The 16,989-nt window shown below is 40.6% G+C and overlaps 1 protein-coding gene across 1 annotated transcript; it reads right to left on the minus strand.

Annotated features, from left to right (window-relative positions):
* Window positions 1–4,941: 4,941 nt before the first annotated feature.
* LOC124120440 (macrophage mannose receptor 1-like) lies at window positions 4,942–12,947 on the minus strand. The gene is made up of 4 exons (XM_046483263.2): window positions 11,903–12,947; window positions 6,842–7,045; window positions 5,881–6,088; window positions 4,942–5,247 (listed from the first exon to the last, which is right to left on the minus strand). The coding sequence occupies exons 1-3, from the start codon at window positions 12,186–12,188 to the stop codon at window positions 5,892–5,894; spliced, it is 687 nt and encodes a 228-aa protein (XP_046339219.2). The 5' UTR covers window positions 12,189–12,947; the 3' UTR covers window positions 4,942–5,247; window positions 5,881–5,891.
* Between the last annotated feature and the right edge of the window lie 4,042 nt (window positions 12,948–16,989).

Raw genomic sequence — 16,989 nt, forward strand, 5'->3', positions numbered from 1 at the left:
GATCGGGTGGTCAGGCTCGCTGACTTGGTTGATACATGTCATCGATCCCAATTGCGTGGATCGATGCTCAAGTTGGTAGACTAACGGGATCGAGTGGTCAGACTCGCTATCTTGGCTGATACGTGTCTTCGTATCCGAATTGCGTAGATCGATGATCATGATGTCAATCACTGGATTGTCTTGTCCAGACTCGATTATTTACAGACCGCCTTCATATAGCTGGAATATTGCTGAGTGCGGCGTTAAACAACAAACAGACACACCAAAGCATATCACTAAAATGACGAATGGAAAATTCTGAATTTGTACTCACCCGACAGAAAATCAAGGGAGCTTATGTCATGGCCTGTTTGTCCGTAATTCGTCATAAACAACTTCTCCTAAGAAACCAGTCTACCAATGGTTTGGTTTGGTTTGTTGTTTAACGCCGCACTCAGCAATGACGGCGGTCTGTAAATAATCGAGTCTGGACCAGACAATCCAGTGATTGACATCATGATCATCGATCCACGCAGCCGGGTAGCCTACTGTCTAAAGCGTTCACTCGTCACGCCGAGGTCTAAGGTTTGACTCCCGACATGGGTACAATGTGTGAAGCCCATTTCTGGTTTCTCACGCCGTGTTTTGGCTGGAATATTGCTAAAAGCGACGTAAGACTAAACTCACTCACTCACTCACAATACCATAGCCCAATGCGGAGTTAAGGAACAAACAAACAAAGAAACAAACAAACAGCTTGTGAAGAGACAATATCAGATCTGAGTGAAGAAAGTATTCTAATTTGGTTTTGATATACATAGTTATACATTTTAGGAAATATTAGTTCAGCCCATTGCTCAATGAAAGTTCTGGAGCCAGTGATTGTCCACAAAGATGTTGACACCTGTGATCTGAGGAGGAAGCGCTGATTCTAATAATGTGTTACATTAACATGTACACAGTGTGTTACATTAACATGTACACAGGCATTGTACAGAGGACCCTGGAAGATCAGGGGTAGAATAGCTCTTCAGCAACCCATGCTGCCGTGAAAGGCGACAAACGGGATCGGGTGGTCAGGCTAGCTGACTTGGTCGATGCATGTCATCGATTCCAATTGCGTGGATCGATGCTCATGATGTCAATCACTGGATTGTCTGGTCCAGACTCGAATATTTAAAGACCGCCGTCATATAGCTGGACTATTGCTGAGCGCGGCGTTAAACAACAAACAAACAAACAAGACAGAGGCCCTACAGTCCTGAATAGCGTCCAACTGACTGGTGTTTGCCTTGGCCTCGTCACGAGAAATTACCCTTGAAAACAGATGCACTGTTCGTTACAAACGCAGCAAATGGAGAAATTAAGAACACGTTCATTCGGCTTCGTCTGAAGCTGTATACCCGTGAAGATACCGGGGTAGAATAGGTCTTCAGCAACCCATGCATGCCGTAAAAGGTGGCTATGCTTGTCGTAAGAGGCGACTAACGGGATCGGGTGGTCTGGCTCGCTGACGTGGTTGATGCATGTCATCGATCCCAATTGCGTGGATCGATGCTCATGATATTAATCACTGGATTGTCTGGTCCAGACTCGATTATTTACAGAACGCCGTCATATAGCTGGAATATTGCTGAGTGCGGCGTTAAACAACAAACCAACCAACTGAAATAATAATAATCTTACAATAATACATTAGGCTGCTCAATTGTCACATATTGTGTTTTCTGAAGATGTCTGTATCCGCGTCGTTCACAAATGTGCGTACGTGTGTGTGTGTGCGTGTGTGTGTGTGTGTGTGTGCGTGCGTATGCCGTGCGCGTGTGTTTTTCAAAGGATTACGTCATACCACATCCGTGCCAGACACGGCCTTCATCGAATAATAAGAAACAACAGTGCATGACACAAAAAGAAAGCGAACCTGTTTCGATAGTATGCACTGTTTACTCCCTGATTGGCTTAAGTGAGATGTGTTTTACCATCAAATGGAACGCCTTTTCTCAACCAATATTTGAAGTAGCTATTAACATCCAGATAATGCTTTTAGATCGTTAGATGTTCATGTGTGCTGAAGATTTTTTTACACCAATACATTATCAAGTAAACGCGAGTGTGATACAGAAATAACTCACTTGTCTAGTCGTGTTTTGTCCCTGTTGCATAGTAACCAGTACGTCTTGTTAGAGCTGTAACGCCGCTTGGATTGACAATAGTGCCATGGCATTGTAGCTCATCTGGTTATAAAAACCAGCAGTATAACATTGCAACAAAGAGGGACACAGAGTTTTGATGTTCAAATATTATCTGCATAAGTACTAACACTGTCGTAAGAGGCGACTTTGCTTGTCGTAAGAGGCGGCTAACGGGATCGGGTGGTCGGGTTCGCTGATTAGCCATCGGATCCCAATTGCCAGGATCGATGCTCATCATTTTAATCACTGGATTGTCTGGTCCAGACACGATTATTTACAGACTGCCGTCATATAGCTGGAATATTGCTGAGTGTGGCTTTAAACAACAAACAACCTATCACTAACACTGAAATCTAATGATTTTAAATAAACAAAGCGGCAAAAGCCTTTCCATATGCAATCTGCATAAAGCTGAGTCGATTGTACGTTTCTGACTATATCATGAACACGTGTTTATGAATCACTGTCCAATAGTAATGATACCAGGTGTTCCCGAAAAAAGGTCAGCGTATCCTGCCCTACTGGTTGCACCTGTCACAAACACATGCAAATGCAAGTCCATTGTTCAACTGAATAAAACAGGGGAACATATGGTACAAGTCAAAATAGAGATTGTATCGGACATCATTTGTGTCACAAATGCCTCAAAATTTGGAAATGTCCTTCACATGTCTACCATAAAACATTTTGAAAGCTTTGTAATCTTGATCAAACAACTTCTGAGCAAGACCCGTATTAACCACATGATGTCACCATCAGCAGAAAAGTGTTTTCACTTGTCAATTAGACCCCTGAAGATGCTGGTTAGAATAGGTCTTCAGCAACCCATGCTTGCCGTAAAAGGCGACTATGTTTGTCGTAAAACGCGACTAACGAGATCGTTTTGTAAGGCTCGCTGACTTGGTTGAAGCATGTCATCGATCCCAATTGCGTGGATCGATGATCATGATGTCAATCACAGGATTGTCTGGTCCAGACTCGATTATTTACAGACCTCCGTCATATAGCTGGAATATTGCTGAGTGCGGCGTTAAACAACAAACAAACACACTTGTTAATTAACTCGCCTTTTTACTCACCATAGCGTAATATGGCAAATATCCATAAAATCGATATTGAGCATTTACCGATATATTGCACTATAGAACTCTAAGATCACCTCAGAAAATTATATTTTTATGCTCGGGTGATATGAGACAAAATACAGTAATACATGATATGTCTAATTTTATGATTTGTCAATATGGCAATCGTACGGAAGCCTTTGAGGGCCATTTGTTTATTTCTTTTTTTCGATACTATCTTGTTATTTCAAGTAACTAAGTTGAAATTTCAAGATACTAAGTTGAACTTTCAAGATACTAAGTTGAAATTTCAAGTTATTATCTAGAAATTTATACTTTTTATCTTGAAATTTAAAGTTAGTATCTAGAAATTTCAACTTTGTATCTTGAAATTTAAAGATCATTATCTTTAAATTTCAACTTATATATCCTGAAATTTCACTTTATGTATCTTGAAATTTCCACATAATATCTTGAAATTTCAATACAAAAATATTTAAAAAAACAAATGGCCCCAAAAGGCTTCCGTACAATCGCTCAAATTAAACATATTGGAGCAAAGACATTCTTATGGCTGTTTTAAACACACTGTCGTCGATATATTAAATATAAAATATTCCAAACCTTGTCTCCTATTGTTTCCTTTAAGTACGCTTCATCTCTTACTCATGGCTGTCTTACCAGCAAGTACGTCGTGCAGAGTCTGGGGTATGACGTGGACGTTTTGAAATGTGACGTTTTCACACAATAGCCGACCATCTTGCTCCCTCAATTAGACATCGATTTATATTGTTTGTTTGTTTGTTTTAAACGCCGCACTCAGCAATATTCAATCTATATGACGTCGGTCTGTAAATAATCGAGTCTGGACCAGACAATACAGTGATTGACATCATGAGCATCGATCCACGCAATTGGGATCGATGACATGCTTCAACCAAGTCAGCGAGCCTGACCACCCAAATCCCGTTAGTCGCCTTTTACGACAAGCATGGGTTGCTGAAGACCTCTTCTACCCCGGATCTTCACGGGTCAAATAACCACTTGAGCTACACTACCATGTCATTATTGTCAGTCCAATAGGCGCTACTCCACATCGAGCTAGCTTGAAGACTGAAGAAGACGTTGTAGTGAGTGAGTGAGTTGGGTTTAACGCAGCTTTTAACAGTATTCCAGTTATATCACGGCGTGTCAGCTTAATGTTGGAGGAAAGCCTGAAGTGATGCAGGTCTCAGACGTTTACCACTTCGGTGAAACCCACGGGTATGGTGCTAACAAACCTGGAAACATAATCGGGACGAACCAGGATTCGAACCCACAATCATAGGTTCCTGGCGTGCCCAAGGGACGCAACTCTGCACAGCGAATCGCGGCGCCTTAGACGACTTGGCCATGACTATAAGCTTCTGACATAAGTAGGTCACAGATTACTAAAATTGAGCACAATAACTAATTCACCGAATGGATATAATTCAATGTCTAGGATATACATTTATTCAGATTTTGATATAATTCAATGTCTAAATAAATGAATATCCTAGACATTGAATTATATCAATTCGGTTAATTAGTTATGATGCTTACAGACCAAAGATCACATTCGCGTTAGATAGACGAGGAATATCTTCATGTCAGAGATAAGAAATTCATTAATCACAAATTGAACAATGCCATTATCCACTCAACATAATCAATGAAACGACCAGTTAAGAAATGACGTACAGTTTTATTCAAAGGGGATATACCTTTTCATTGGGTACACTGTGTGTGGATGATAAAAACAGTTTGATTCATGTCTGTCTTCAAGAACTGAAAATCGTTTGGAACCTTCAAGGATATATATTGCATGTGTCCTTCAAACATTTGGGACTGCCAACAACTTGCAGACATCTATGCCTCACAACTGTAATGGCATTCGATTGGATCAATACAAATTGTTGAAAAAGGATTTCCAGCAAATTCGTGAGTAAAGAGCGTAGCTGAAGTCTTCAGCTGCAACATCGATTGTATATCTGCAAATAAATCAATTTTTGGCAATAAATATCTGCAGTTGACAGAGTGGCATACGAAATTGATGACAATTATTAAATCGACAATTTATGACACATGATTAACCAAGCAGCCGAGCCTGATAGATAACTCAATCAATCAAGTCGCCACGTACCACAAGCAGACATGTACGTTGCTGCTGCCCTAACCTGGTGTCGACCCGTGAAGATCCGGGGTAGAATAGATCTTCAGCACCCACTGTTTGCCGTTTGCTTGTTTGTTTGTTTGTTTGACGCCGCACTCAGCAATGTTCTAGCTATATGACGGCGGTCTGTAAATAATCGAGTCTGGACCAGACAATTCAGTGATTGAGCATCGATTCACGCAATTGGGATACGATTACATGCATCAACCAAGTCAGCGAGTCTGACCATCCGATCCCGTTAGTCGCCTCCTAAGGCATGTATGGGTTGCTGAAGACCTATTCTACCCCGGATCTTCACGGGTCTCTAGCTATTTGTAATCAGGTAACTGTTAAGTCCTCGAGATCATGTCTAGACATATTCTGTGTGTGAAAATATTGTGTTCCCATACCATTGCAAAAGTGGTCTAAAATAAGTTATGTACAAACAGGAGAATATTAATATTTTCCTTACGTTGTTTGATTTTATACCGGAATCTCACACAAGGGGTACCTTGCTTTCACACATTCATTACTTCGTATTTCCCAAGAGGTCAGGATTCCGCATGCGTTGTAGCCCTTGTAAAACCTAGCATGGCTCTTTGCTTCTTCCTTGATGTAGGTAGAACCGTCCGTCCAGGCATACGATGATTCACTCCACATCTCCAGACCGAGCCATGCAACTGTGAAATACGAGGCGGAAAAAAGGTCGCTCTGTACCAAGGATAAGATTATGTGTTGCAAAAAGTGAAACGGAGGAGCTTTGTTTGTTTGTTTGTTTGTTTGTTTGTTGTTTAACGCCGCACTCAGCAATATTCCAGCTATATGACGGCGGTCTGTAAATAATCGAGTCTGGACCAGACAATCCAGTGATTTTATATCATGAGCATCAATGAACGCAATTGGGATCGATGACATGCATCAACCAGGTCTGCGAGCCTGACCACCCGATCCCGTTAGTGAGTAAATGAGTGAGTGAGTGAGTTAAATTGTAACGTCGCATCGGCATTATTTCAGCCATATAGCGACGAAACCAAGTTATTATGTTTACAATTGAGTCATTTATGCAAGGATACATTTACATTTATGAAACGTATTTGAGCATTACAATATTATATATACAGTTTTAAAACACGGGCAAAAGGCCACCAGTAACCAAAGCTAGGCCACCTCGCTGGGGATCATGGGGACTAACAGTACCTGTGCTTCCTGCATGATACCCCAGCAGGATTTACGTCATCACTTTAGCTACTGGTGTTTGTGCACAATACTAGCCAATATAAAAAAAAATACTCAGCAATGAGTTGCCTTTAAAACACTGGTTGATGATAGTTACATCAATTATGACAGGATTACGTGTCACACAGGGGGACAATGATTTTACGATACTTTAACCCCCATAACATTATTTATAAATAATAAAATTCGTTTCTCACAAAGACTTTTTTGCTTTATGTAAGAAAGGATGTAGTCGTAGTTCTCATCTGTGTTGAGGATCATCAGGCGCCCGCCCTCGCTCTGACACAGAGCTCGACTCTCCGCCCAGTTCATTTTGACATCGCTCAGCTTGTAACACAAGCGTGGAGACAGGACTGATGTGTAGCCTTGAGACACGGGACACGGGTCTGGTGTTGGTAGAGCTGTAACAAAGTCATGTGATCAATTCAGACCGTTATAACAGTAGTCCAAAGCAATAATTGGTTGGTTGGTAGGTTTGTTGTTTAACGCCGCACTCAGCAATATTCCAGCTATATGACGGCGGTCTGTAAATAATCGAGTCTGGACCAGACAATCCAGTGATTAATTTCATGAGCATCGATCCACGCAATTGGGATCGATGACATGCATCAACCGAGTCAGCGAGCCTGACCACCCGATCCCGTTAGTCGCCTTTTACGACAAGCATAGTCGCCTATTACGGCAAGTATGGGTTGCTGAAGACCTATTCTACCCCGGAATCTTCACGGGTCCCAAAGCAATGAATTGCGTGTAGAATATACACTGTGTTTTAACCAAAACAGGACCAATTGTCTCAGTATACACTGTTCCACAAGAGGGGCTCATAGTAGATATGATTAAAAAAAATGCATTTATATTAATTTTAGGGCCTCATGTTTTGAATCATGCTTGGCATTGTTGATATTGGAATATGCTACAATGTCTTTCAGTGCCAAATGTTAGGTATAACATATGTTCCTAATGGCAGTTAGATACGAAGCAGTACAGTGATGTTATGTAATCTGTTCTAGCAATGCTTGTGTCGACGATGGATAGTGCAATAACTAGATTATCACATATTTGCTTTGTGTGATAGCTGAAGTAACTAGGAAACCACTTCATGGATTTCCGATACAGTTTTTGTTAAAACAGTAGGAATGGTGCTGTGCAAAGATTGATTTCGATAAATGGATTTTATGAGAAAATATTGCTTTTTTCATGGCAAGAGTTCCGTATCTGGCAAAGCTTGCCGATAATGCGCCGGTGTATATTTGAATCATGCCATTACTATGTTATATTACTGTGCTTTGTACGAGAAACCGGCTCCAAACGTTAAGCAATCAAAATATCTCCAATATCAAAATTGTTCTTGTTGATGTTGGAATCGAGGCCGGGTATATTAGTTTTGTTTCTTTGTTTGTTGTTTACATGCGCATTGTTGGATACGTGTTGGATTAAACTTTGGGGGAAGCCCAAACAAACGCCAACGGTGTGTTTGTTTGTTTGTTTGTTTGTTTGTATTTTAACAAAAATGTTCCAGCTACATGACGGCGGTCTGTAAATAATCGAGTCTGGACCAGACAATCAAGTGACAGTGACATCGCTCCACGCAATGGGGAGACGATGACATGCATCAACCAAGTCAGCGAGCCTGACCACCCGATCCCGTTAGTCGCCTTTTGCGACAAGCATAGGGTATATTAGTGTGCCCTGCACACGTTTTGCTTTGTTTAGTGATGTTTTATACGAATCGGAAATGGTGTATGCATATATACACAACTTGCTCTGTAAGGTTCAAGGAGTGTCGAGTGCGTTAATTACAGAGACAGCTAGTCATTCTCTTTAACCATCGCTTGGCCCTCTGAATTATGGGCTGTGCTTTGTACACTTCATCGTTAACACATGTGACCTATCTGTTGTGGCCTCAGTAGTAACGGTTTGTCAAGTGCAACGACTAGAATACCTTAATTCATTGGATAAATATATTTTAACCCCTTCTGCCAATCTGGGTGCGGCTTGCACACGTCTCACTTTGTCCTGAAGGCTACTCCCCCCTGACCTCTATGTGTTGATACATCGATGCTTTACTGTCCTTTGTCGACAGGTAATTAAAAATACCTAACTTGTTCTCATCGCGACACGGATGCAATATTTTAACTTACTTGATAACCTAGTTACAGTACAATGAGAAAGAAAAGATTCTATTTAACATCACACTGCAAGCACGAAAACGTCGTTTTTTTCCTTATATGGTCATTGGACGGAAAAAACGACGTTTTTTGGACGCTTTCAAACCTTCCTTCTTCAGCGATCAGTGTTTATCCCAACCAACAGTAGATTTTAACAGTACAAAGAACAATCCTGAAAAACTTTGTTTACTCAGTACTCAGAAAACACAGCATTAGGGTGAATGAGTTACAATTTAACGTCACTTCGGCGTTATTTCAGCCATATAGAAACCACAGCATTAGGGAACTGAACTATCCTTTTGTGTGGCTGTCATGATTTTACTTTTACATGATATTACCATGTTTAGACGAAGGCTGTTTGAGCACATGCGCATCTATTGATATAAAGAAAGTGCCTGCCTATTCGACTTCAAACATATAACGACTACAAGGACATGAAACCAATGTGCTTAGTAATCTATGACGTTTGGCTTTCAGAACACCCAATAACCTATTCGTCTTTATCATATATGTTCACAACCTTGGAATCTACAAGTATGCCAGCAAACGTTTGTGTTTCACAAAAGTTTACATGCATTATCAGATCCGCAATATTTGAAACAAACTGCAAATTATGAACATTTAGTGTTGATTTGACGCTCATACATAGGGTGTAGACAGAAAACAGAGAACAATATCAGTGCTCATAAACCCTAAGTGAGCGCATTAAAATTTGAAGGCAGTATTGCAGCCATATTGTGACTATTATATGTTTTACACAAGAAGTACAATTAGACTATATGTTAACTTGTCCACAAAGGACAGTAAAATAACTAGACTTATAATATACTTAAGTGTCAAAGTTTTCCTAAGTTGAGAAAAGTGACATTTTAATTGCAGTGAACATAATTGATATTTCACGGCAGTAAACAAAAGATTTGATACTTCACTGCCGTGAACATGACACTTTGACGGAACTATAGTCATACAAGAGTGATCTCCCCTCAAACTGTCTCCCCCTATCGTAAACACCTGGCCCCAACACAAACTGTTGTCCTCCTTTTAACGTTACTTCAACACTGACAAGGCAAAATAATAACAGATGGTCATCTATGGAGTTAATATCTCTTTATGCCGTTTGTTATTCTCTTATGATGCGCGATTTTTGTGACTTGACCGGCCTGTATTCTTCCAATTCCAACAGCGGTCTCGAAGTTTACAAGCATATTTTTTGTTAAAGTTGATTTTGTATGTAATCATATCTTTATGCATGATATAGAATTTTCGTGACCCTAAATATTTTGTGTTACTTTTGAAAATATATCTTAAGATTTTGTAAACATGAAACTACCTTTTTAGTCGCAAATACAAGGGGTGGTGAGTGAGAATTTACATTTAAAGGTTTTACATTTGTATCGAAATAATTTAATTTTCCGGTAGACAAATACACAAAAAAAGTATATAAAAAATAAGATATTCCATGTGTCTCGTGAAATAACTTGTTAATCTCGTGCCGGGGGAAAAGGAGATTTTGTGGGTACGCCACTCGTGAAAATATCTCCTTTCCCCCCGTCACTTGAGAGAAACGTGATATTTCACTCGACACATGAAATATCCTCCATTTATCATATATGTAAATTTACCATAAAAATATATCGCTGTACATATCAATACATTACAATATACATTATTAACAACAGGCTATAGATCACCGAGCTCAATTTCATGAATTTCTGACACTCGTAACATCGGAGTGGAATTGGGACATAAACGTCCACTCCGAAGTTAAAGAAACCATCCTTGATTGATTTAGGAAGAGTTGAAATCTTGAAAGTGAAAAGGTAGGTCTGAGTATTTGCTTTATTTCCAGACTTAACTGTAGTGGCTCCTTGATTTGTCACTTCAATTGTTTTTTTCAGACCCGTGAAGATTCCGGGGTAGAATTGGTCTTCAGCAACCAATGCTTGCCGTAAAAGGTGATTATGCTAGTCGTAAAAAGTGACTAACGGGATCGGGTGGTCAGACTCGCTGACATGGTTGATGCATGTCATCGATCCCAATTGCGTGGATAGATGCTCATGATATTTATCACTGGATTGTCTGGTCCAGACTCGATTATTTACAGACGGCATATATTTCAGCTATATGACGGCGGTCTGTAAATAATCGAGTCTGGACCAGACAATCCAGTGATTGACATCATGAGCATCAATTCATGCAATTGATAGCTAGGTTTGTGAGTTATCATACCAGTGGACTCACTGAATTGTAAAACCATTCTCAACCACTAGTAAAAAATATCTACAATAAGTATCTAATATATATTATTATATTATGTGCTATTGCAACTTATACAGACACAGTTTTTTGTTTGTCGTTTAACACCGCACTCAGAAATATTCCACCTATATGACCGCGTTCTGTAAATAATTGAGACTGGACCAGACAACCAAGTGATTAACATCATGAGCATCGATCCGCCCAATTGGGATACGATGACATGCATCAACCAAGTCAGCGAGTCTGACCACCCGATCCCGTTAGTCGCCTTTGACGGCAAGCATGGGTTGCTGAAGAACTATTCTAGCCCGGATCTTCACAAGTCTGTTGTTAGTGAAAGAAAAGAAGAAATGTCAGGCTGGTTCAGCCCATGGCATTTTCCTATAAAACACAGCATCATCAGACTCGCCCATGCGCCACCGCCTTCTGGCATAGGACTCTAGGCAAAATATAAATTTACATCAGTAACGTTGTCATATTTCATGATAAACTCTTTTATATATGATATTTCTAAATACAAGTTTACCATGCACAGGGCATGACGTCATCAGCCGTTTTTTTAGAATCGGGTTAATTCTACCACACATATAGATGAAGTGAGCTTTGAAATGGTGTGTTGGGCTAAGGAAACACCTGTTCCAGATTCCCGTCCTCCGCCGACACAGTGGCGCACGGCAAACGGGATGCCCAATACGGTCGCCTCTTACGACCAGCAATGGTGTGCTGAAGACACATTTTACCCAGGGCATTAAATCATAACAGTTTGTGAACAGACAATATCACATCTGAAAAACAAAGTTTTCTTATTCTTTTTAAGAATTAACTGCTCACCCCCTTGTTTAATGAATGTTCTGGCCCCCGCGGTTGTCGTCTCCGTTGATGACACTGATGATCTGTAGATGAAGCATTCATCCTGACAGGATGTTGCAGCAACACAGAGGGCGTCCTTTGAACAGAGGGCCACACAGTCAAGTTTGCTTCCAGATTGATTAGTGCTCACCTCGTCGGCCTTCAGGTCGTCAAGAGTAACTACCCTTGAAAACAAATGTCTCGATGAAGTGTTCATTGCAAACGCAGCAGAGAGGAAAAGGTAGAAAACGTGAAGCAACTCATTCATTCTTCTTCGTCTTGAAGTAGCTGTAGCACCAGCCTTCGTATTGAAGTAGCTGTGGTACCAGCCTTCGTCTTGAAGTAGCTGTAGTACCAGCCTTCGTCTTGAAGTAGCTGTAGCACCAGCCTTCGTCTTGAAGTAGCTGTAGTACCAGCCTTCGTCTTGAAGTAGCTGTAGTACCAGCTGTCGTCTTGAAGTAGCTGTAGCACCAGCCTTTGTCTTGAAGTAGCTGTAGCACCAGCCTTCGTCTTGAAGTAGCTGTGGTACCAGCTGTCGTCTTGAAGTAGCTGTAGTACCAGCCTTCGTCTTGAAGAAGCTGTAGTACCAGCCTTTGTCTTGAAGTAGCTGTAGTACCAGCTGTCGTCTTGAAGTAGCTGTAGCACCAGCTGTCGTCTTGAAGTAGCTGTTGCACCAGCCTTCGTCTTGAAGTAGCTGTAGTACCAGCCTTCGTCTTGAAGTAGCTTTAGTACCAGCTGTCGTCTTGAAGTAGCTGTAGCACCAGCCTTCGTCTTGAAGTAGCTGTAGTACCAGCCTTCGTCTTGAAGTACCTGTAGCACCAGCCTTCGTCTTGAAGTAGCTTTAGTACCAGCCTTCGTCTTGAAGTAGCTTTAGTACCAGCCTTCGTCTTGAAGTACCTGTAGCACCAGCCTTCTTCTGTTTCAGCCTCGTTCACAAACAGTATCTGTTATACATATTAACCTCCTCCTTCTTCTGAGGCCTAACTGGCTATGTTGCTTATTCGGATGACATAATGCACGACCAAACTGGTTGAGTAGCATGCACTGTTTGACATGACCGAGAAAACCTGTTTTTCTCAACCAATATGTGTAGTTATCACGAGATCCAATATTATTGATCATTAGTTCTTACCATGTTCATATGTGCTAAAGACGTTTCACACAAATCATTATCAGGTTTAGCCAAGTCTGACATCTAGAAACAAAGTGCCTGGCTAGTAGACACACCAGAGTGATACAGAAATAAATCAGTTGTCAAAACACGTTGTGTCAGTGTTGCTCAGTTACATCATCTTCTGGGGGTACGGGTGGCCTAGTCGTCTAAGGTGCCGCGATTCGCTGTGCAAATTTGCGTCCCTTGGGCACGCCAGGAACCTATGATTGTGGGTTCGAATTCTGGTTCGCCCCGATAATGTTTCTAGGTTTAATTTGTCAGCACCATACCCGTGCTCGTGGGTTTCACCGAAGTGGTAAACGTCTGAGACCTGCATCACTTCGGGCTTTCCTCCCACATTAAGCTGACACGCTGTGATACAACTGGAATACTGTTAAAAGCTGCGTTAAACCCAACTCACTCACTCACTACAACGTCTTCTTCAGTCTTCAAGCTAGCTCGATGTGGCATAACGCCTATTGGACTGGCAATAGTGACATGGTAGTGTAGCTCAGGTGGTTAAACAAAGATTAAACACAACACAAGAGTGATTGGTCATCAGCATTCATGTACCGTCCCATACACACAAAGATTAAACACAACACAAGAGTGATTGGTCCTCATCAGCATTCATGTACTGGCCCATACACACAAAGATTAAACACAACACAAGAGTGATTGATCCTCATCAGCATTCATATATCAGCCCATACACACAAAGATTAAACACAACACAAGAGTGATTGGCCATCAGCATTCATGTACCGGCCCATACACACAAAGATTAAACACAACACAAGAGTGATTGGTCCTCATCAGCATCCATGTACCGGCCCACACACACAAATATTAAACACAACAAAAGGTTATACTCACACACGTTTACATAACTTCAGTCCATCGCTCAGATGTAACACTAAACAAGACAGGGTAGGCCCGTCACAGAGTGGGGAAATGGAGGGATGGCAACGTGCCTCAGTCAACTTCAAAGTCCGCACTGCTCTGCTAGTGTCAGAGATATCTGTTTAAGGTGATCGAGCCTGCCCTTTCCTTTTAACATGTCACAATACATCAAAGTAGTTCGTTAAAAACTATATCGGTCCATGAACTTACGTGTCTCGTAATCGGTAATATCCTGTGAACTTCTGACCGATTCGTCATCCCTTTATTGATGTCCTGCATCGCCCTGTTTTCTATTATGAAAGTGAATCTGTTTGAATGGCACCGACAGTCTCGAAACAATCACGCCAAAAACATAGGTCTATCAATTCCCTGTATTTGTTCTTCAAGTTTCATACCGTATGTGGCCATCGCGTTTTATCCACCAATGAATGAATCTTTCGTGACAGTGATCATTATTTGAAGGCTTTGGTATGCATTTGCACTTAATAACACTATTCACGTCTATTACATTACTACCATATTTGTTGGAACAAAGAAGTTGGCATAGCTTTTCAAACGGTCGGTCCCTAACACAACCAGTATTGTGCACAATCACAATGACACACCAGCATACGCAGCACAGATCACCAGCAATTAACGTTGTCAGCATACTGGAATCTTTAGGTCAGTGCCTTTTTTTTGAAGAACTATAGATACCCAAGGAGGATATACACCATTCCCTTAGTTGCTGGTACTTTGCACATGGCAGCCGTGGATGGAAGGGGTCACATGGCGCCAGGACCACGTAACATTAATTATTTCTACCTTGGTCAATGTCATCTTCTCCATTCTGAGACATCAAGGAGATGATCATAAGTCTGATGGTTATGCATTCATTAACATTTTAACGTTGTTGCTGTAATGTTTTCATGACTTACAGTTTAGAACTTAACAGCAAGTACTCAAGGAAGAAAGGAAGCTTGTTAACTTTGCGAGTGTAAAACATCACGTGTTTGTTTTACATATATGTAAGATACTTTTTCGCAGTATGGAGTGGATACACTTGAAAGGCTACCGAAAAGCTATAATGTTATGTTTCACCTTATTTGTTATGTCATTCGTTGCTTTCTTGTATTGTTTTGCAAATTGTATTGAGAAGCCGCCACAGAGATCGGAAAATGACCAGGAAACGAACCTGAAGACACCATAGCGAATTTATTATACCGAAAAGAAGTACACTATTTAGTATGTCAAAATATAAACTTGATACTTACAACAGAAATAATTGACAGGACCAGTCCGATTCAAAGCTTTAATGTGAACACAAACGTTAACAATGGAATATACAATACACTTAACGCGAAAACGTTTTAACAAGTATTATTCTAAAATAGATAGAATTATCTCAAAATGTCTGCATGTGATCAGAAATCTGGAGGCCACTGTAACCTAATTGCAGTCCGCTTTTCCCTAACGATGGGCTGCTATCTTTTCTTTTCTATTGCTATGTGACGCCATTGACCTCACGTTTCCTGTTTGTGACGTCATCCTATATTATGTTCTATGACGTTGCTATTTGGAATTCCGTGCCCTCCGTTGTTAGTCTTTTTCTCTTTAGTTTTTGTCAATAAAGTCACAAACGTGGTTTCCTTTGAAATAAATAATGTTTTTGCACATCACCATTAATAATTGTAAAACACAAAACAGGAAGGAAAAAAGAATTTCTGTACCAGAACTTTCAAGTGAAAATCCAAAATGGCTGTTACTGACGGTATATCGTCTCATATTAGGTCAGTATCAACCATGTTTACTGACGGTACATAGGTTGACATGGGGTTAGTAGTTCTGCTATCTGATTGGTCAATCTCACTTTGCGGCATAATAATTAAAGTTATGGGGTCACCCAAACAAATCCAGTTTGAACATGACCCACAACCTAATTATGTTATGAAAAATGAATTTTTTTGAATATTTGACCTAGCAGTACATCTGCAAAATACATAACTATAAAAGAATATTTATCTTGATTTAGGTAATTCTAAGTGAGAAAATGGCAAAAAATAATTCCACACTTTTTTTCTTCTTTGGCATCTCGTTATGTCTCTTATTTCATTAAAAAAACATGTCTCCACAAATATCAACTCAAGTGGTCAATAAAATGCCGACGAAATATTGTTGTATTTATTGAAATATGCTGTACAGGGCAAATCTTTTGTTTGGGTTGTAAGAATAAAATGCGATAACATTTGCAAAGCAGTGTACGATCAACTGGACCACAAAACATGTACAGCTTGCTCTGCACCCTCAATCAGACTTACATTCTCAGAAGCACTTGGCATGAGTTAAAAGCCTGTGATAGTGTTGTCGACAAAAGTCCATAGCCATGTGCTTCTGATCTTACCAATCCCACAGACTAACATCTAGTCTCTGAAATGAGTGAGTGAGTGAGCTGGGCTTAAGGCTGCGTTTAGCATCATTCCAGTTATATCACGGCGTGTCAGCTTAATGTGAGAGGAAAGCCCGAAGTGATGCAGGTCTCAGACGTATACCACTTCGGTGAAACCCACGAGCACGGGTATGGTGCTGACAAACCTAGAAAGATAATCGGGGCGAACTGGAATTTGAACCCCAAATTATAGGTTTCTGGCGTGCCCATGGACGCAACTCTGCACAGCGAATCGCGGCGCCTCAGACGACTAGGCCACCTGTGTCCTCTCTGAAATGAACATATCTTACAAAAAAAACAGTTATACAATTTAATAAAAAGGAGCCCAGAGACTTTCTTCATTTTCACCCTAATACTGCAGTAATCTAGACTTGCCAAATATTATAAACGTGTAGGGGCTGTAATTGATATATTTGTTTTAGGATCTGCATGACAGACCCTCTGCCACATACAGACCCAATATTGGCGAATCCAGTCTCTGTGTCAGAAGTGAAAAATGTAGTAAAAGACGCGAAGATCAAGAAAGCACCAGGCCCTGATCTGGTCACTAATGAGCATATTAAGTACGCTAGTTCTCTATTGCATAAA

This window comes from Haliotis rufescens, unplaced genomic scaffold, assembly GCF_023055435.1.
Source record: "Haliotis rufescens isolate VD_foot unplaced genomic scaffold, xgHalRufe1.0.p SCAF_24, whole genome shotgun sequence".
NCBI classification, from domain to species: Eukaryota; Metazoa; Mollusca; class Gastropoda; order Lepetellida; family Haliotidae; genus Haliotis; species Haliotis rufescens.

What these genes read in the sequence shown, in the direction of transcription:
- LOC124120440 (XM_046483263.2), bottom strand. Translation starts at nt 12,188, where the DNA reads ATGAATGAGTTGCTTCACGTTTTCTACCTTTTCCTCTCTGCTGCGTTT. An exon ending in AACATTCATTAAACAAGGGG is followed by an intron (nt 7,046 to 11,902) that starts GTGAGCAGTTAA and finishes ACTTTGTTACAG; the next exon opens with CTCTACCAACACCAGACCCG. An exon ending in CATAAAGCAAAAAAGTCTTT is followed by an intron (nt 6,089 to 6,841) that starts GTGAGAAACGAA and finishes CGTATTTCACAG; the next exon opens with TTGCATGGCTCGGTCTGGAG.